The sequence below is a fragment of the Juglans microcarpa x Juglans regia genome, chromosome 6D, assembly GCF_004785595.1.
Source record: "Juglans microcarpa x Juglans regia isolate MS1-56 chromosome 6D, Jm3101_v1.0, whole genome shotgun sequence".
Taxonomy (NCBI): domain Eukaryota; kingdom Viridiplantae; phylum Streptophyta; class Magnoliopsida; order Fagales; family Juglandaceae; genus Juglans; species Juglans microcarpa x Juglans regia.
The window spans coordinates 12,692,033-12,715,235 of NC_054604.1; the positions used below are offsets into that span (position 1 = coordinate 12,692,033).

At 34.7% G+C, this 23,203-nt stretch overlaps 1 protein-coding gene across 6 annotated transcripts in view; it reads right to left on the bottom strand.

Annotated features, from left to right (window-relative positions):
• Positions 1-9,654, bottom strand: part of LOC121234719 (probable LRR receptor-like serine/threonine-protein kinase At1g56140) — a 65,508-nt gene extending 55,854 nt beyond the window's left edge. For 4 of the 6 annotated variants that reach the window (XM_041130786.1, XM_041130787.1, XM_041130785.1 and 1 more), the window contains exons 1-2: positions 9,415-9,650; positions 7,423-7,609 (exon numbers count right to left, since the gene is read on the bottom strand). In XM_041130786.1, coding sequence (XP_040986720.1) covers positions 7,423-7,609; positions 9,415-9,520 — 293 coding nt within the window. In that variant the 5' untranslated portion in view covers positions 9,521-9,650. Of the gene's footprint in view, positions 1-7,422; positions 7,610-9,414 lie in introns of all 6 variants that reach the window. The other 2 variants (XM_041130788.1, XM_041130789.1) reach the window with 2 other exon arrangements.
• Between the last annotated feature and the right edge of the window lie 13,549 nt (positions 9,655-23,203).

Sequence of the window (23,203 nt, forward strand, 5' to 3'; positions counted from 1 at the left end):
TTGAGGTGACAAGGGATGGTAGATATCTGCACATTACTGAAAGGAGCTGGAGAGTTGTGAAAGATATGAGTTTGGGGTTAGCCACGACACTCTGGTTCACCAAAGCATTGGAGGACTGTTTGAAGGGTGAAAGAAGAGAGTTTTATATTGCTCATCGGGAGGGAGATAGGGGTTTCATTGTGCAGTTCTAACTCCCGCAGCTATTACATGGCATTGGTGGAGTACGTAGGTGGCGGTAAATGGAACTCCATTTTCATTCCAGAGGAGAGGGACGGAAAGATGGAGAAAGTTGGTGGAGTAATGGGGGAGGCTGGAAGAGAGGGTGGACATGTTCGTATGCCACCGCATATAACGGCGGTGGCTTTGAACCAACCTTACACGCAATCATAAAGGGAGGCCCTTCAACAACCACGGGCACCAATGTCATCTCGTGAACACATCAGACCAGGAGCAAGGTTTGACACGTCGGCCAGCTTGAGAGGAGCTGCTGGTCTAGTGAGGTCAAGTAGTGCCGCTGGTTCCCTAGGTGGACAAAGACACGATGGTGATGGCAGGTGTGTTGTTGGCCTGGCAGAGGAAGTTGTGCATCGTACTCTGACAAATATGAAAAAACAGATAGATGAATTGCATGAGAAAAAGGAATGGCTAATACAATGCGTTGAGAAGAATAAGGAGGCGGGCTTGGGCTTGGGCCATGGACTTATTAAAGGAAGTGTAATGGGTGGCCAGGTCACAGACGGTTTAGTCAGCAAGGCTTCAATGGGCCACGCCAGTGGGCTTCAATCTGAGAATTTAAATAAAGGGAAGGCAAAGCAAGGCTCGGACCCAGGCTTTGGGCCTCAGCCTGTGGGACAATTAAACACCAAAAGACAAGTGGGCCCTGTATGGAGGAGATTGAAATCATGTGACACGGCCTATCGTCAAGTGGGTACCAATCAACGTCACCGAAGAAAACTCAGGTGGTCCTGTAGCAGGTAGAGGAACCATTGGCGGAGAAGGAGATGGAACCATTGGTGGTGGAGTCAACAAAGATGGTACTCCCAGCACCAAACATAGTTTTTCAAACCCCCTCACCATCGGCCTTCAATTTCCAGGCATGTAGTCCACAGAAAGGACCGACGGGAAGCAAAAATAAAGGGGGGTGGCTTTTCGAGTGGCATTTCCTAGGACGGGCATGTTTGCAGTGGAGCCGATGGTACTAAACAAGGGAAATTCACTTCCCATCATGTCGGCTGGTAGTGCTCGTGCAGTTTGTGGACAGAAAGGGCCAAGGGGTAAAATAGATGAAGGGGAACTAGAGCTTGCATTGGGTGGGGATGTCAGGGTCATTAATGAAGGAGTTTTACCGATGCCAGACCCTGTGCATGAATCTCCTGAGTGGGAATGCAAGTCTTCTTTTGCTGAGGAGGCGACAGGGTTGTTGTTGACATTGTCATGGGCATCAAGGGAAGGGGTTGAGATGGACAAGGAGCCTATACCACTGCAATCTCTACCTCCGTGTCAACATATTGTTTCGGACTGGGTTATGGATAAGGTGTAGGAAATCCAGCACTGCATTGGGTGGGGATGTCAGGGTCATTAATGAAGGAGTTTTACCGATGCCAGACCCTGTGCATGAATCTCCTGAGTGGGAATGCAAGTCTTCTTTTGCTGAGGAGGCGACAGGGTTGTTGTTGACATTGTCATGGGCATCAAGGGAAGGGGTTGAGATGGACAAGGAGCCTATACCACTGCAATCTCTACCTCCGTGTCAACATATTGTTTCGGACTGGGTTATGGATAAGGTGTAGGAAATCCAGCACTGCGTGGGAATTGAGTGTGATGGTTTTGAAGAACAATTTATGGTTTTGCTTACCACCATTGAAAATGGAAACATTCAGATTAAGAAATCTGGTTCAAAAAAACAGAGGGAGTTCAAGAGATTAACTTGGTATATTAATTATGAGGGTAGCTCAAGTAGAGAAAGATCCAAATGGAGGGGGTCAACATTGTCTATATGAAGCCTAAGATTATTTCCTGGAATGTTCGTGGGCATAATGAGATTAATAAGCACCTGCGGACAAAAAATTTGCTCCAAGAGTGAAAGGCGGATATTGTGTGCTTGCAGGAAACCAAGATGGAAAATATTCCAAGGGATATTATTAGAAGCTTGTGGAGCTGTTTGTATGACTAAGTCTTTCTTGCTTCGATTAGGGCATCTGGTGGAGTGCTAGTTATGAGGAATGGAAGGGTGGTGGAAAAAATGGAGTATATCAGGGAATACACAATGGCTTGTTCTTTTCAAAATGTGGAGGATAGTTTTAGATGGGCTTTTGCTGGAATTTATGGGCCGACTTTGGACAGCAGTAGACACTTTTTTATGGGAAGAGTTAGCTGGGTTGCATAGCTGGTGGGTCATTCCTTAGTGTATAGGAGGGGATTTTAATGTTGTCATATTTCTAAGTGAAAGATCGGGAGATAGCAGGTTGCAGCCAGCAATGTCGAGTTTTTCGGATTGCATTTTTTAGTTGCGATTAGTGGGCATTCCTCTTATGGGTGGTGCATTTACATGTTCCAATAACCAAATGTGATCTAGATTTGTCCACTTCTCCCCGAAGTGGGAAATACATTACCCAGAGGTATGTCAAAAAAGACTGTCTTGCCTATGTTATGACCATTTTTCCTATTTTGTTGGATTGTGGGGATATACAAGGAGGGAGGAGATACTTTAAGTTTGAGAATATGTGGTTAAAAACTGAAGGCTTTGTGGAATGGGTTAGGTAAAGGTGTTCCTCCTATCAGATCCAAGGTACCCCTAGTTTCATTTTTGCAGGTAAATTGAAAGCTTCAAAAAAAAATTAAAGATTTTGAATGCACAGTCCTTTGGAGATATAGGCAACCACAAGAAGTCATTATTGGAGGAGCTCCATGAAGTAAAGAGGGCATAAGAAGGACGGGCCCTTTCTTTAGAGGAACTTGCTCGGCGGACAAAACTAGTTTCAGAACTAGAGAAGGTTACCCTATTGGAGGAGATCTCTTAGTGGCAAAAATCTCAAGCTTTGTGTCTGAAAGAAGGAGATCGTAGCACAAAATTTTTTCATAGAATGGCAAATTCTCATAGGAGAACTAACACCATTGAGACAATGAATATTGGCAGAGTTGTTTGCACGGATATCCCTGAGATCTAAGAACATGTCACTGGTTATTTCGAGCAGTCGCTTATTGAGCCAACAGGGTGGAGGCCAAAGATCAATGGGCTAGCTTTTGAGTCCATTGAGCAGCAGAACGCCATTTGGCTGGAGAGGCCATTTGAGGAGGACGAGGTTCATGAAATGGTGTGAAAGATGGTAAAAGACAAAGCACTAAGACCATATGGATTTTCTATAGGCTTCTTCCAATCTTGTTGGGAAGTGGTAAAGAAGGACTTAATTAAGGTATTTCATGAATTTTTTTCGTTTGGAAAATTTGAGAAAAGTCTCAACGCCACTTTTATTGCACTTATACCCAAGAAGGTGGAGGCATCGGAGGTTAAGGGTTACCTGCCTATTTCCAAGGTGCTTGCAAATCGATTGGGAGGAGTTTTGGGGCAAATCATTATGAAACCTCAAAATGCCTTTGTATGGAGAAGATAGATCTTGGATTCAGTACTCATTGCTAATGAATGCTTAGATAGTAGGTTAAAATCTAGCAATCTGGGTCTCTTGTGTAAGTTGGATGTGGAGAAAGCTTACGATCATGTCAACTGGAACTTCTGACTGCATTTGCTTAGGTGGTGTGGTTTTAGGTGGTGCATATCGATGGCACGATTCTCAATTTTAGTGAATGGTTGCCCAGTTGGTTTTTTTAATAGCTCCCGAGGTCTAAGCAAAGGGATCCCTTGTTCCCACTTCTCTTTGTCATAGTCATGAACGCGTGTAGTAGAATGATTTAAGCAATGGTTAACAGTGGGTTCTCGGTTGGATTTTCGGTTGGCGATATACATTGAGGTACTCTTCACATTCCTCATTTGTTGTTTGCAGATGACACTCTTATTTTCTGCGGGGTAGATCTAAACCAGACTCAGGCACTAAGGGCACTTCTACTTTGCTTTGAGGTGTATCTGGGTTTAAAGTGGATTTATCCGAGTCAGAGTTGATTCTAGTTGGCAATGTTCATAACATCTGATGTTTCCTTGGTTGTAAGGTCTCCTCTCTCCCTATGAATTATCTTGGCCTTCCCTTAGGGACTGTCTCCAAAGCTAAAACTATTTGGGATGCAATAATTTAAAAGATAGAACGAAAATTGGCAGGTTGGAAGAGATTGTATCTGTTGAAAGGTAGAAGGATTACTCTAATCAAAAGCACTCTTTCCAATCTACCTACATATTTCTTATCCTTGTTTCTAATTCCTGCAAGTGTGGCGACACGTATTGAGAAACTGCATCATGATTTCCTTTGGAGTGGACTTGGGGATGAATTCAAATTCCATTCGGTCAAGTGGGACAAGGTATACTCTCCATTTTGGCAGTTTGGGAATTAGAAATCTGAGGGTGTCCAACAAGGCTCTACTTAGGAAATGGTTATGGCGATATAATATGAAACATGAAGCTTTATGGAAGTCGGTAATAGACTACAAATATGGAGGTTTGTGTGTGTGTGTGTGTGTGTGGGGGGGGGGGGGGGGGGGGGGGGGGGGGGGGGGGGGGGGGGGGGGGGGGGGGGGGCGGGGGGGGGGGGCTCTAGGTAGGTATGTGGGGTTTATGGCGTGGGTACGTGGAAGCACATCAGACGAGGGTGGGGAGTGGTTGACCGTCATACTAGAATTGTGATGGGAGATGGCTTAAGAATTAAATTCCGGCACGATATATGGTGTGGAGAGAGCGCTCTCAAGCACTCATTTCCTACAATGTTCATACTTGCGCGTGAAAAAGAAGCTTCAGTGGTGGGCCTCATGGAGGTAGATGGTGACTTATTTCAGTGGAATGTGAGGTTCACTAGGGTGGCCCAAGACTAGAAAGTCAACAATTTTGTGAATTTCTTCCAACTCATATTCTCCACTAGACCAAGCACCCAAAGAGCTGATATGTTGTGGTGGAAACCTACTAGAAAAGGTACATTTTCAGTTCATTCATTCTATAAGGCCCTCACACAACCGCAGAATAATCACTTCTCATGGAGAAGAATTTGGAGAAACAAGGCCCCTCCTAGGGTGGCATTTTTTGCATGGACAGCGTCACTAGGAAAGATCTTGACGATGGATAATCTACCGAAATGCAGGGTGATAGTGGTAGAATGGTGCTACATGTGTAAACAAAGTAGTGAGATAGTGGACCATCTTCTACTACATTGCGAGATTGCTAGAGCGTTATGGATCGATGTATTTAGACGGGTAGAATTCCCTTGGGTTATGCCTAATATGGTTGGGTATTCCACAAATCTCAGTTGTGTGGAAGATGATTCCTATCTATATTCTTCAGTGCATTTGGCAGGAGCGAAATGGCCAGGCCTTCAAAGACAGAGAGCGATCATTGGAGGAGATTAGATCATTGTTTGTTAGAACTCGGTTTCTTTGGGCCAAAGCTGTAGATTTCAACGGCCTAGATTTTCATGATTTTCTTATTTCTCTTTCTTCTTCTTAAATAGGTGTTAACTCTTGTATACCCCCCTGTGTACGTGGGCTAAGCCTATTCTCATTATTATAATATAATCGTTTACCTATCAAAAAAAGAATTATCATGCTGCCATTAAGAGTTAATTTCTTAGGTCTCCAGATTAAAATGTTCTCACTGTAAAGTCTTTGAAAGGTAGAGTTACAGATCTTCATTCAATATTACTATATAATTTCTTATGTTAAGCTGAGTAATGAGTATTCATATGGAAGAGATATTTATCCATTGGAGCAGCAAGAATTGATATATAATGATATGTTCTTGAAAGATGAACTGATAGATCAAGGTGTTCGAAGACAGTTTCATCTTCCTTACAGGTTTGGACTAGAAAATTGAAGAAGTGTTCAATGCAAATTAGTCTGTTTCTTTCTCTCATTTCATGGAGGTCTAGCTATCCTCGAATTTAGCCATTTTCTCTCACTTTTCCCTGCAATTTTCTTTTTGTCCAAACTATAATATGTGGAAGTGTGGCATCTGTCAACATTTAATTCTACTTAACAGGAACCCAATATACAAATCAACATTTTAAAACACAATAAAGCAATATTAATAATGGCATTAGTCAACTACTAGGAAAATAAGCATGCTAGAATTCAAAAATAAAAATAAAAATAAAAATGAATGCACTGAAGTGCTCTAGAAATGCAACAATGAGGCCTCCGCACTAAGTACGTGTATTTCTGGGATTAGAAGAAGTGTACAAAGTCTAACCTCAAAACACAAATAATTCAGGAAGAAAATTTTGATAAGATTCAAAAAAATCTTATTCAAGCCATAGATGAAAAGAAATCAATTATAACTATGGAAATTTTGAGAATGAGTGCAAGACAAATCCAACACCACCATACCAAAACCCTGAAATGACCCTCATTTGATCGACCCCACCTCTTCTAATTCCTTAGTCACTTACATCTCTATTAATACCATAAAAATATCAGAGGTCCAGAGGTCCCTCTTTCCTAACCTTTGTGATCACAAATATTCCTAAAGTCTGCAAACCATTGAACAAGGAAAAAATCTCTTTTTTGAGTAATAAATTGAATATCAATAGAAGAAATTGCCAAAAGTAGGTATACATGATGTATTAACTAAGTTACGACAAGGACTTAGTAGCATATTTTAATATATCTTGAATTGTGCTGAACTACTCAGCAAACAGTGAAATAATGAGTACGATGGCAAAAGTTTCATATCTTGAACAAGCATTGAAAAGTGAAAGATCAAAATCTGATGAATTGAAACATATAATCCAGTATAAGATTAATATATTTTCCTGTACCTGAATGGTGAATGACATTGCTTGAATAGGGAAAAAGTATCCAATGGATTAAAAAAGTGTTAATCTTGTATTATTCACTTCTTATACTAGTATAAGAGCCCTTAATCAAATGTCCCAAATTATTATAGAAAACACAATACATGTAAAAATGCTCAAGATCAAATCATATTCATGGCAAGGTGTCCCATCAGGGTAAGCATGGTTTTGAGGGCTAGTCAAAGCAATGTTGGTGTGACCCATTCTCAAAGGCTAGAATGGGGACTAACTAAATTAAGGTTGGATGGTTTCCATAAGTAATAAGGAAGAGACCAGTCCAAAGGAAACAAACCAAGAGGCCTCACTTTATTGTTGCACAATTTGTATCAACAAGAGAACTTCTAAGGCTAATTTTGCAGTGACTACTAGGATTTAATATACAAAGGGGCCAAAGAGGACACTCACATTTTAGGTACAATGAGCATTTATATAAAATAACCCAACCACAAACATGAGAATTTAGTTATGGGAAAAAACTTACAGCTCGAGGATATGGCAAATGGTGCCATTGTTGTACGAACATTTGCATTTGATAAAGGGGTTGTAATCCATGTTAGTAAAGCTGGTGTTGTCAATGGCAGCTCCACTACATGGCTCCCCACTTATATTCCATTGACCTTGTGGTGCTGATATCTTCCATTGTTTAAATATTGAGTTTAATACTTTCACTGCAACAATGAATTTACAAGTTATTGACATGTTAGTTAGCTTGAGTGTTACAGATCTACATGTTAAGAAGTATCTTGATTTAGGAATCTTGGTAGGAGTCTTGATGAGAATAACTATCCCATAGATTTCAAATAAACTTTAGACAATAATAAAATTCGAATGAATAAAGTTATGAAGAATGTGCTTATCAAAAAAAAAAGTTATGAGGAATGTCACTCTTCATCCTAAACCTTGTCATCCCCGATCATACATGCTAATGTGTCATATTTCAAATTGCTTTTTCTATCAGCCGCTTATCCTAATCCTTATTCCCAGTCACCAAGAGTGATGTGGTATATTTCAAGTGGGTGCCATTTATATTGACTTATTGTTTACCTTAGAAGTCGTTTAGCTTAGGAATTCTTGGTGAGAACTAGAAGTCTTGGGGCTTGTTTGGGAAGGGAGATGATCTCATTTCATCTCACAACATTTCATAGTTTCCTTCCCAAACATCACTCAAACACATACACTTTTCAATTTCAAATCTTCAACTTTTTCATTTAATCATTACAACTTTCCTAAACTTCCAAACAAGCCACAAAAAACAATATTACTTTTTCAAATTTCAAAACAAAAATAAAATTAAAAAATCATATTCTAACATTATTTTAACTTCATAATATTTTTAACCAAATTTTTCTCTCCTTTCCCAAAATCAAATAAAACATCTTAACTTAAATCATTTCATTACTATTCACAGAATTATCATCTCATCTCACTTTCCAAATGAGCCCTCATTCTTCTACAATTCTATTTCTTGTAGCTTACATTCTAAGCACCACTAGTTGTCAAATTACAACTTAATCACATGGCACATTATATTTGAAATCAGGGTGCTCAAGAAAACCTACAAGTTAAATAGTTGGCCAACGCACTGGGATTGAAACAAACATTTCAGGTTCATTTCAATTCTCCAAGACTAATGATGAATGTGATTCCTGATTATTATGCACAACATTATTAAGTGTTCCTATTCAAAAAGAAAAAATAAAACATAGGGACTTGATTTGACTAGTTTAGAGACATAATTAGAGACTGAAGCTGGCTGTAAAAGCTAAAGTGTACCAGTTGTATAAATTACTACCTTCATTAGTACCATTTTCTGAATAACCTACGGCAATCTGTGGTACCACAGCATAATTTGATAGATCTTGGATTCTTTTATTTTTTATTTTTTAACAGGGTCTGAGGTATTGAACGAAGTTTTTATTGCTGTTAATGTACGCAACTGTTTTCATTCCTGTTCTAATCAGTGTTAGAAGAGAAAAACTCATTAGATAATGAAGTATTGGTTCTAAGCCATCCCAGCCAACAAATCAAAAATTTGATTTGCTTTTCTTGCCTACTCTATCTAACCCAACATTTATATAGACATTGGAAGATGCGTTTGGGAAGTAAGAAGCCCCTTTGGCAATAGCTCATCAGGAAAGAAAAATCTCAATCCAAAAACACAGTTGAAGGGCTGATCTTTGGGTAGGTAACATAGCGGATCTGCAGGGTTCTGAATAATTGGCTTATTAGATAAAAGTCTTGTTCTTTGGAAGATCTATCTCGTCTTGTACTGCACGGTTCTACTCTATATGTGTGCTCCTTTTTAAAATGATTTTGTGAGCTTATTGGTACTTATTTGTACAACAAAGCGCACACAGCAGTTTAAAAATCAAGTTTTTTCATACTTTCAACTACAGCACAGTAGCTTCTAATAAAGCAACTACATTTTGCGAAATGAAGTAGAGATAGAGGAGAGAGAGAGAGGTTTTTGTACCTTCGTACGGATCGGTCACAGCTTTTGTTTGATTCTGGGCTTGAACAAGGCCACAGATGCAGAGAGCATAAAAGACATAGACAAACATTGGCGAAGGTCCTGACATGAACGTGGGTACAAAACGAAAGACGAGAGCTTGAATAAAGTGGTGTTTCCTTCAAAAATCCGTCCCTCTACATTTATAGCATATATGGACCCAATGTGGACAGAAATCAAGCGCCGCCTTCGTGGAATTGGAAACCTCATTGGTTTATGCAGAAGGAAAAAGTTGAAATCAGATTTTCACATCATCTATTTATTAATCAAAATAATAATAAAATATTATTAATTTAATATTTTTATTTAATTTATTTTTCACATATTTTGTAATTTAAATTCATTAAAAATTGTATGAATCCAAACAACTATATATTTATAATTAATAATTAATAGTGCAAATATTATATAAAAAGAAAAATGAGAGAGAAATTATCTAATGAAAGGTGAATAGTAACCATACAAACATAGAGAGTTACTGTAATTAGCAAGCAGTATATTTGTCTTTTACCTGTTTCAATATAGACCATTTTAGAGGATTGTTAGTCAAATTTTAATTTACATTTACAATTCACTAAATCAATGAGAATGCTCTAAGGTTGATCAAACTTTTTTTTTATTATTTTTTGAGTTAGTTGCAAAATGAGTAAGTTTTTAATTTTTAAAAAATGAATTCATAAATTTTGAAAAAATTGCAAATAAGTAGCTCTATCAATCTTCCGATAGAATATTAATAGATTATTAATCTTCCATTATTAATACTATGTGTGAGCCAATTGAAGATTGACACATGGTATTAGTATGTCATGCAACAATCATCTATTAATTTTTTAATAGAAGATTGACAGAAATATATAACTATGAATTTTTTTTAAATTAAGGTAAAAAATTTAATAAGGTTAAAAATAGCTATAATAGGTATTTTTTGTAAAATAAAACCCGACATTTATTGCACAATTACAATGTTTCATAATTGGTTAATATAATATAAGCATAATAATATGTGACACGATCTGTTAATCTAATATAAATATAATATAAAATTAACGAATTTAAATTTGATGTTAACAAGTTGAGTGTCACTTTATGCTAGTTTCTATTTATGTAGTTATTAACTTATTATTACGACTGTTTGGTGGTGTTAGTGTGACGTGCTGCATGGCCCTCGTTATTATTATGACACGTGAGAAGAGTACATATATGTCTGTTGCGAACCGGGTCTCCTTCATGCAAATCTTTTAGAACTTGATTGAAGTACTTTACTTAATTACTAACAATTGGCCTTTTGGACTTTTTCCACGCCTTGCTTGATTCGGTACACAAAAGTCTTTCTCTTAAGGAATAAAAAATAATATCTTGGTGGCTTTTTTTTGACCGTGTAAGGATACGTTTAAAATTTAAATTCTTTTTAATTCATCTTAATTTATTATTATAATTTTTTTAAATTTTAACATAAAATATAATAAATAATTTATTTTTTTAAAATTTTAAAATAATAATAATATTAAAAAATAATATTCTAACAATATTTTATCATTTCAACTCAACTCAGTTCAACATTCAAACGCAGTTTAAATTATCCCGATAATTTATGCCTTTAAAAAAATATTTTTTTACTTGGTAATAATCCCTCTCGCTATACTCAATTCAAATGTTGCTTAATTCAAAAATAAAATATAATCTAACGTATAATATTAAATTATATCAATTTATAAGAAGTTTGAGTAATTTTTGTTCAAAATATTATTCATATATCGGAATAGTTTTAGAAAAAAAGAACTAAACAAGATCATCAGTTTGAGCAATAAAACAAAATTAAGGATTCGTTTAAATAATGAGATGAGAGATGAAATGAGTTAAATAAAATATTATTTTTTAATATTATTATTATTTTAAAATTTAAAAAAATTAAATTATTTATTATATTTTATATAAAAATTTTAAAAAATTATAATAATAAAATGAGAACAAATAAGATGAATTAAAATGATTTGTGCACCTAATAAGACTTAGAGATAATCTTATGGCTCTCACCGTGGCCTATTGAGATCAATTGCAAGTCGTGCCCCTACCTCCCTCAAAATCAGAATCGATAAAATAAAATAAAAAATGGTGGACCCTGACCAATAATTAGTGGTACCCTGTCACGATGGTAGCCCTCATTGACCAAATTTGGTTGCGAAATCCAGAGTCTCCTCCACAGCACCTAGAAGACTTGCAACCAAAGTCTTCGTGCACGGGAGTCATAAACTCCCCCTTAACAACCAATGGAGATTGTTGTTACACTCCTCCAAATGTTTTCTATAAAGTTTTTATTTATTTTTTTTTTTTTGTACTGTAAAGTTTATTTTGTTGTTGACACCAAGGAATTATACATGCAACTCTTTAATAATTATTTTACTATATATTTTACAGCCAACTAATGTAATTGTACCATTTTTTAAAAAATAATTTCAGTTTTACATAACTACTACCTATTTAAAATGAATACACATATGTCAGTGTGTTAACATATCACTTATAGTGAGATCTATTATAATTTAAAAAAAAATCAAAATATCAAAGATTTTTTAATATAACTAATGTGAAAAGCTTACACATCACGAGTGCGTTGATTGTATAAAATATAAGACTTATAAATATATTTTTTATTTAAAATAATGTTATTGAGTGTCGTCAAAGCTAAAGAAAGTTAGGAATCATAACTAAAATAATGATAGGGAAAATATCACAAACTATTTTTTTTCTTTTTTATAGAAAATTTGAAGTTCATTGCATAGAGGTACTAAATACCTCAAAACTGAGAACAAGATAATTGATCAATAAAATTAATATGTTCAATAAAAGAAGGAATTGTATGCCACCATAGCTACATTTGAGTAGTTTGCCATGCATGTCGAGCTGGGTAATGTGCTGCAGCATTCGAGAGGCGACCACAATGCTGAATTTTGCAATCCCCAAAGCTCTGCATGAGCCTTCTAATTTGAATAATAATTGTTCTCATAGCTATATAAGAAGCTGCTTCACTATTGACCTCATCAATCAAGTGGTTGCAATCACTTTCAATCACAAGGTTTTGGATGTCAATATTTAAGCAGAGTTGCAATCCCCTCAAAACAGCCGTGGCCTCCACAATTTCTGGTTCCAGAAATTCCTCTTCCCCTCTACTTACAGCCATAAAAACATATCCATGTGAATCTCTAAGGATAGCCCCAATACCAGTTTTATTTTGGTCAAAGAACAAAGCTCCATCACAGTTAAGCTTGAACTAATTAGTTGGTGGAGGAGACCACCTGTAAATCATGGTCTTGGAGGTACCATGAATCTGCAAACCAGATGACTGCATACACTTTTTTGAAAAAACAAAACCCATAACTTGCATGGGTGGTAGATCAACAAGTTCATGAATCATCTTGTTTCTCCAAAACCAGAAACCCCAAGCCATTAGAATAAAATCAGCAAAGTCCTCTGTTGATTTTTTTGAAAAAACTTACATTACAGTAGTCATGAAAGAAGAAAACTGATTGATCTGTGGAAAGTTAGGAAACTTCCTCACCCAATGTTCATGAATGGAAGGACAAAAGAATAATACATGAACTAAATCTTCAAAACTATGATCACAGAAACAACAAGCCTCATTCACATCCATCCTTTTACTAAGAAGATTAGCTTTCGTGGGAAGTACTTCTTTGCAAGCTCTCCAAGCAAATAGCTTGACTTTGTGAGGGATTTTTAGTTTCCATAAACCATTCCAAAACTTCTTTGTGGCAGCCCCATAGGATGTTTCCCCCACATTTATTGCAGAAAGTGACTTAAACAACCTGTATGCACTTTTAACACTAAAGCAGCCACTTCTTTCATGCTCTCATACCCACATATTATCTTCATCTGAATAACTAGGATGTAGCCTCAGTATTGCCTCTATGATTTTTGGATTGAAGAGAGATCTAACCTTAGACAGGTTCCACCACTTGGTATTGTAATCAATTAAAGAATCAACATGTTCTTCCAGTTGCTCAGTCCTCCCAACTTGTTGGGGATTGTGAACCATAATTTCCTTCCTCAATTCTCTAAAACCAGGCAGCCATACATCATCAAGAATATGAATACTTCTTCCATTCCCTACATTCCATCTCTCACCTTTTAAGAGCAGATTCTTAGCCTCTTCATATTCCTCTCCAAGCATAAGAGGGAGAGTTACCAAGATGGGCTTCAAGCAGGTTACAATTTGGGAAGTACCTTGCACTATAGATTTTATGGAAGAGAGAGTCTTTGTGTTGCAACAGCCTCCACCCCTATTTAACCAGCAATACCATGTTAAAAATTTCTAATTCTTTGAAGCCTAGACCCCCAACAACTTTAGGACAACACAACTTATGCCAACTAACCCAATGAATTTTCCTTTCATCATTTTTTTGCCCCCACCAGTATTTGGTCATCATACTTTCAATATTAGCACAAAGTTTAGAAGAGAGTTTGAAACAACTCATTGAGTAGGAGGGGATGGCAAGAGCCACAACTTTGAAAAGTACTTCCCTACCCCATTGTGAGAACATGTGACATTTCCAACCTTGAAGCTTTAACCAGACTTTTTGCTTAATCTCAGCAAAAGTAGCTTGTTTGGATCTACCAACAATAGAGGGCAGTCCTAGATACTTATCATACTGCTAGATCTTATTAGTACCCCCTAAATCCATAATAGCTCTCTTCTACATAGCACTTGTATTCTGACTGAAAACCATTGCAGATTTGTCTTAGTTGATGAACTGAACAGAAGCCTTCCTCATAGAGCTTCAGTAATCTTAACAATTTGAGATTAGTCTCCACACTAGCACACAGAAATGAGGTTGTCATCAGCTAATAGAAGGTGGTTCAGTTTAACACAAGTTCTAAACTAGGTACTTAGATTATTATTATTATTAGTATTATTATTATGGATTTAGTTTGATTATTATTATTGTTGTTGTTGTTAATATTATTATTTTAAAAATCTACTTTTAAGATTGTGATTTTATTTGAGTGGGATTCTTCCACTCTCTACACGTCCGTATATTTCTCGGTTTTGATTTCCTACTTTGAAAACCTTACTACCCACTAAGTGGGTTGATTTTCTTGTAGGCTTAGTTTAATTAAGTTGGGCTAATTTTCGTTAATTGGGCTAGGCTTGAATTTTAAGTTAGGCCTAATTTTACATAGATAAATATGTTAGTTTATGTATTTTTACAGAAAATAATTACGGGTTTAAATTATATTGCCAAGTATTAAATTATGATTTGAACATAGTAATAAATTACATAGATTTGAATTTTAAGTATAGTCAAGTTTAATTATCGAAACGAATTTATGTTCTTATTTTATCAGATTTTGATAAAAATAATATGCTATATTTTTAATTAGAAAATAAAGGAATATGTTACAAGTTTTAAATAATATTACCATGCATTAATTTTAGTATGTATCTGAATATTGATTAAATCATTCTCCATAGTATGAATTTAATTAAGTAGAATGCTATTTTCTAGAAACATTAGTGATGATTCATATTGCATAGGTAACGAACTGCGAAGTGAGGTTTTGGAAGCAGCGCTACAAGGTAAGTAGTATGATCATAACATTTATGTGTATTGTAATTATTTTGTTATGTATGAAAATATGTTGTTCACCTATGCTATGTACAACCAATTCAAGGTTAGCCCCTCTTTATAAACCCTCGATAGATTATCATAATATGCTTGTGATGCAATTTCGTATGCTATGTTGAATTGTATGTTTGCTATGTTAAGGTATGGAATGCTTATGACATGTTGTGCTATGTAACGCTATGTCATGTTATGTTATGTAGGCTACATCATGTTATGTGATGCTCATGTTAATATGTAATGATCAATATTATGTCATGCATATAAGTAAGACATGTTATGAAAATTAAGAAGTCAACATGTTCATATGCATTATGATAAAATAAATAAGAATTCATGTGAACGATAAATAAGTTTTAAAATTGGTCTTATGTTATGAGTGGATGTACAAGCCATGAACCTAAATGTGGTCCACCATATGCTATGATGTATGCGGTGACATTGACCTAAGCGTGGTCCACCATATGCTATGCTATGATGCATGAGGTGATACAAATCTAAGCGTGCTCTACCATATGTTATGTTATGATTATGCGATGCCACGGACCTAAGTGTGGTTTACCAAATGATTTATGTGGTCAATGACAATTTTACCGACGCATGTATGTTATAATAGTTGATAATAGCTGAAATTGTGCTTAACTTTACAGCTTTAAATAAAGCATTATCACAATTATGTATTTTTAATTCTTACATTTTTATTCGTCTTGAAATATTTATTTTTCCTATAGGAGTAACAAGAAATAAACTTTTGATGTGAACGTAAAAGGAAGATATAAGAAAAAAATAAAGCAAAACACTTGAAGACGTGGAGGGGCTGGATATGTAAGGACACAAAGCAAATGAAGGACTATGACATATGAAATGTAATGCCCGGGTCCCGCATGGGGTCGGAGAGTTACTTCTTATAACTTAAACTCACATTCTATTTATAGACTCCAAATTTCTAATATCATATAAAAAATTTGATTCAAACTAATTTCCTCAATTTAATCAATCTTCCAAAATACCAAGTCATCAGTACACTACAAAATTTTTTAATAAAAATCACTAATACTCATGGAAACCTCCTATGCTTAAATCCACTATGATTAAAATCATCTCACCTATGCTCCATAACCTTGATCCTCAGTTGAAATATCCAAATTATCTAAAAAATATTGTGGAGATAAGGGGTGAGTTATTAATAACTCAATAAAAAAAGAACATATATTAGTATGTAAACATGAGTATTTATAGAGTTTGGAATGTATAACAAAACATTTACTTTCAAAATGCATAATTAGAGCATATGCTTTCAAAATATAGAATCAAAACATGTAATCAAAATATCAGAGCAAAGTTTTCAGAAAACATTCTTATTCAAAATCATTTGGCATATCAAAATCTGAAATATCATCTTCATATCATATAAGCGTATCACATCGAGACAGATATCATGTTTAACCTCCCTTGGTAGGATTATAAACCACCATTATACCTGTGGCAGGGCCGTATGCCACTATTATACTCATGGCAAGGTCGTATACCATGTTTAACTTATGTGGTAAGGTTATATAAACTGCCATTATACCCAAGGCGGGGCCATATACCACTATTATTCCTGTGGCATGGCTTAACAGAGACAGAACAGATGCAACATCGAAACCACATCATATTCAGATACAGAATCAAATATTCATGCCATGATTTTCAGATGACACATCATATCATAATAGAGTACTGAACATATTCAAATAATTTCACATATTCAAAAAAAAAAAAAACCAATTCAAAAAATCCTCGCATCACATATAGAAATTTTCATAAATTTCATATTCGCTCTTTTTGTATAGATCATAAATATAATGCACAAAATTAGTTCATGTCTACACCAGTCATGACAAAAAAAATATTTTCTCTTATACAGATTTCATGCATATGCAGAACATATATCTGAGATTGTTTTCAGATTTCTTTTCAAAACAAACATGCATATTTTCAAAATCAACCTTGTTTCATTTCCTTTTAATGCAAAGTCTATTATAGGAACTTCGCTTACTTGAACTTCTTAAATCTTTTGAATCTTTCCACAACTGTGCTGAATGCATTTCAATTGTCATCTATACGGAATACTAAACGTTACTAAGATTCTAAAAGGACTTGCCAAAACTTTCTATTTACTTAAATTCATACTACAGAAATGGTTTTTAAAATAATTATTTAGTTATCAGAAATCTAACAAATACTATCGTCATTCAAAGTATATTCTTAACTTATTATAATATAATTTTATCAAATATAGCAAAACAACTTAAATTCATTTCAAAAATTATCTCAATCATGTTTAAAACTCATATCTCTAATAACTATTATTGAAATGATAATTTAGTACTGCTAACATATAACGTAGTAGGAAATCATAAATTCTTAAACAATAGTAGTTCATAAAATATCTTTAATAATACTTATATTAAAAATCATTATAAACAACTAATAATATCAAATTTAAAACCATAGAAGGTTTATTTTATATAATAGGCTAAAAGTGTTTAAAATAAAAGAATTAAATACTTATAATTCACTATCAAAATCAAATAATAAAATTAATACTAAGTAATATAATTAAAGTCTTTAAATAGTTTCTGCGAAATCAAGTTTATGGCTAATATTTTTATTAGAATAAGATCATGCCTAATTTTTAAAAATACCAAACACAACCTAAATTAAAATAATACATTAATCTCTTAATACAATAAAATAAAGTTCATTAAAAACCGTTAACATAGTTTTCGAAAAATACAACGAATCTAATTTAAACATCAAGCTTATATGAAATGATAAGCTCATTTAAAATATTTCAACAGTTTGTGAATTATAATAGCCAATCTATACTTTTAGTTTACAACTTAATAAAATAATTATATCAAATTTAAATAATATAAATAGCTGAAAACTCATTTAGTAAGATAGACTTAAATCGGTTTTAAAGCATTTAGAATTAAAATCTTATTATTTACTACTGAAATTAGTTGTAAAATATTTAGTAATTTAATTTAAATCCATGAATGTAAATTCTTATACTTCAAACAAAGCCCACTTAAAATAAGTTTAATGTAAAAATCAGTCCAATACGAAACCATCTAAAATGACAAGGGCGTTATGGAAAAATAAAACCATGAACATGCATATGCTCTTTGGTAATGGCTGGACACGAGATATGTGAAACAAAAGTAAAACGAACCTTGGTCCAAAATTGTGCAATGCAGGAGAGAAACTCAATGAGAGAGGATGAAAGGTGCGACGAGAAAGTGAGCTAGGCAGAGATCGACGGTGGTGAGCATGACGGCATGGCACCAGACGAGAGAGAGAGAGAGAGAGAATGATGAGCGAGAGAGAACAGAGAGAGAGAGAGAGTGAGCACGGCGTGATGGAGAAGTGAGATGTTACAGAGAGAGTGGTGGCTTAGGGTGGCGACAGATTATGGAGTGGCACATGGGTGGCGAAAGGGTCATTGGTCGGCAACGTTAAGCTTCACCGACGTGTAACGCGGCTGTAGAACTGAGGCGGGGGAAAATGGTTTTATTGATTTGTTTCGGGCGTAAAAAACACGAGACATGCAGTGGCTTGAACAGTGGCTTGATGGTGTAGGGGTAGTGCAGTGGAGGAGTTCTTTGTTGTACCAAAGCTGAGCGAAAACTTCTGTGGTGGTCTTTCTGGCCATTGGGTTGTGGGGAAAAAATCGAGAGAGAGAGGAGGCGTGAAAGAGGCTCATGGTGATGCAGCGTGGGCTGATTCAGTGGTGAGTGGCAAATGGTGCTTGAACAAGGCTAGGCTTTGTGGATATACCGGTGCTTCCTTTGACAAGGTTGGTGGGTATCTTGGGTTCATGTCGGTAGCAACTTGTTCATGGTGGCTGTATGGTGACGGTACATATGGTGCAGCACAGCGTTGCATGGTGTAAGCAATGGTTGTCGAAGAAGCTTCACGGTGTAGAGTTATTGGCTAATTCTGTCGTGCGGTGACAGTGGCAATGGTAGTGAACTGTGGTGGCTGCATGGCGCTCGGCGTCTCACTTAGTGGCGTTAGTGTGACATTTTGTGGCATGCGCGTTCTCTGTTCTGTGAGTGCAAAATAGAGACGTGCTCTTATGCTTTTTCCATGCGATGATGGTTTTTATTTTGGCCTAACAAGGTTGACGATGCTATTTGTGGGTGTGATGCAGATTGACTTCAACGTGGGGGTTTGCTTTGATTCCAGAGGAGTGTGGTTTGATGTAAAGAAAATATAAAAAGGCTTCTACGCATTCACTACCGTCGATTAAAACTAATAATGTGCATATCCATAATTCATGAAGAGGAAAAACGTGACACGGGTTTATTCCACTACGTTCATTCTATTAAAGAATAATAGATAAAAATAGTAATAATAATCATAATAATAATAATAACCTCAATTAAAATTATTGCTAATAGAATTTGATAAAATTCATAACAGTAATATATGATAAAATAAAATATTTAAATAAATTACTAAAATAGCAAGCCCATAAAATATTCAATATCCACCAAAATACAATTTGGAACTGTAATCAATATTAAAAAAAAAAATAGAAAACGGCTTGGTGTTAGACCTAGGTGTTACATCCTCCCCCTAAAAAAAAAAAATCAACCTGAAAATTTGCTAGTATCATAAGCAAAATCCTAAATATATTTTTGCCTCCACCATTCCATAAAATTACACCTACCGGAACTAAAATCTCAAATGTCAAAAGAACCATTTTCCTTAAAATATGCAAAATCAAAAACCTCAAATTTTGTAGGACACATTCCATAGGTATGCAAGTGCTAAAACCTTACATGTCATAAAAAATCATATCTTGGAGCCTAAAAACTCTATCACCTTTAATCTCATCCAAATCACTTTTAAAATATGCAGCATCTCTAAACCTCAATCTCCAAAAACTCAATCTATAAAAATCTACAGGATCTTCGACCTTAAATTTTCCACATATCATCTCTTAGTCCTCACATTTCTATCCTCCAATCTGAATTAACATCCTAGCCCACATATATATTCAATCCTCATATATTATAGTATGTTGAACCTCAAACATGGCTTTCAATTAAGCTTATGCATACCTTCAAAATCTAAACCTTAAATCTTATATAAATCATTTGTTAAAGTCTACGGAGTAAGCCTACTGAATCTAAATCTCAAATGTCATAAAAATCATTTCTTAAAATCTACAACTCTAAAACGATTTTGTAGGCCATCTACCATGAGTCTGCAAATGATCAAACCAAATATCTTCAAAATCATATCCTAGTGCCTACAAAATTCTAAAACCTTAAATGCCATCAAACACCTTATTATAGTATGCAGAATCTCAAACATGTCTCTGATACCAACTGTAACACTCCGGTCCCACATGGGGTCGGAGAGTTCCTTCTTATCATTTAAACTCACATTCTAACAACATATTTATAGACTCCAAATTTCCAATATCATATAAAAATTTTGATTCAAACTAATTTTCTCAATTTAATCAATCTTCCAAAATGGCAAGTCATCAATACACAAAAAAAATCTCTTAACAAAAATCACCAATACTCATGCAACCCTTCTATGTTTAAATCCACTATGATTAAAATCATCTCGCCTATGCTCCATAACCTTGATCCTCACCTGAAATAACCAAATCATCTTAAAATATTGTGGAGATAAGGGATGGGTTATACTAGTATGTAAATATGAGTATTTATAGAGTTCAGAATGCAGAACAAACCATTTGCTTTCAAAATGCAGAATCAGAACATTTGTTTTTAGAATGCAGAATTAAAACATGTTATCAAAATATCAAAGCAAAGTTTTCATAAAACATTCTTATTAAAAAATATTTTGGCATATCAAAATCTGAAACATCATCTTCATATCATATCAAAGCATCACATTGGGACATATATCATTTTTAACCCCCGTGGTAGGGTTATCAACTACCATTATACCTGTGGCGGGGCTGTATAACATGTTTAACTCCTGTGATAGGGATATAAACCACCATTATATCCGTGACGGGACTGTATGTTACTATTTTACCCATGGCGGGGCTGTATGCTATATTTAACTCCCGTGGTAGGATTATAAACCACTATTATATCCATCGCGGGGTTGTATACCACTATTATACCTGTGGCATGGCTTAACAAAGGCAACATCGAAACCAGATCATATTTAAATACAGAATCAGAAATTTATGCCTAGGTTTTCAGATGACACATCATATTAGAATATAGTACTGAACAGATTCAAATCATTTCACATATTAAAAAAAAACCAATTCGGAAAACTCTCGCATCACATGCACAAATTTTCATAAATTTCATATTCGCTCTTTTTGCATAAATCAGAAATAGAATGCACAAAATTAGCTCATGTCTACACCAGTCATGACAAAAAAATATTTTCTCTTATAGAGATTTCATGCATATGCAAAACACATATCTGAAGTTGTTTTCAGATTTCTTCTCAAAACAAACATGTATATTTTCAAAATCAACCTCCTTTTATTTTCTTTTTATGTAAAATCTAGTGTAGGAACCCCGCTTTGAAGGACTTCTTAACTCTTCTAAATTTTTCCACAACCGTGCCGAATGAATTTCAATTGTCACTTATATAGAATACTAAACATTACTAAGATTCTAAAAGAACTTGCCAAAAATCTCCGTTTACTTAAATTCATACTACGGAAATAGTTTTTAAAATAATTATTTAGCTATCAGAAATCTAACAAATACTATTGTCACTCAAAGTATATTCCTAACTTATTATAATATAATTTTATCAAATATGACAAAACAGCTTAAATCCATTTCGAAAATTATCTCAATCATATTTAAAACTCATATCTCTAATAACTATTATTGAAATGAAAATTAAGTACTGATAACATATAACGTAGTAGGAAATCAGAAATTTCTTAAACAATAGTATTTCATAAAATGTCTTTAATAATACTTATATTAAAAATCATTGCAAACAACCAATAATATCTAATTCAAAACCATACAAGGTTTATTTCATATAATAGGCTTAAAGTGTTTAAAATAAAAGATTAAATACTTACAATTCATTATCAAAATCAAATTGTAAAACTAATACTAAGTAATATAATTAAAGTCTTTAAATATTTTCTGTGAAATCAAGTTTATGGCTAATACTTTTATTAGAATAAGATCATGCCTAGTTTAAAAATACCAAACACAACCTAAATTAAAATAATACATTAATCTCTCAATACAATAAAATAAAGTTCATTAAAAATAGTTAACATAGTTTTTGAAAAATACAACGAATCTAATTTAAACATCAAGCTCATATGAAATGATCAGCTCATTTAATATTTCAACAACTTCTGAATTATAATAGCCAACCTATACTTTTAATTTACAACTTAATAAAATAATTATATCAAATTTAAATAATATAAATAGTTGAGAACTCATTTAGTAAGATAGACTTAAATCGGTTTTAAAGCATTTAGAATTGAAATCTTATTATTTACTACTAAAATTAGTTGTAAAATATTTAGTAATTTAATTTGAATCCATAAATGTAAATTCTTATAATTCAAACAAAGCCCACTTAAAACAAGTTTAATGTAAAAATCAGTCCAATATGAAACCATCTAAAATGACAAGGTTATTATGGAAAAATAAAAACATGAACATGCATGTGCTCTTTGGGTATGGTTGGAAACAAGAAATACGTGAAACAAAAGTAAAATGAACTTTGGACCAAAACTATACAACGTAGGATAGAAACTCATCGAGAGAGGATGAGAGGCACGACGGGAAAGTGAGTTAGGTAGAGATCGACGGTGGTGAGCACAACGGCATGGCACTGGACGAGAGAGAGAGTGTGAGCGTAATGGAGATGTGAGATGTTACTGAAAGAGTGGTGGCTTGGGGTGGCGGCAGATCATGGAGTGGCACGTGGGTGGTGGAAGGGTTGTTGGTCGGCGTCATTAAGCTTCACCAACGTGTCATGGCCCACAGGGCCGCAAAACTGAGGTAGGGGAATGTGGTTTTATTACTATATTTCGGGGGTCAAAAACAGGGGACATGCAGTGGCTT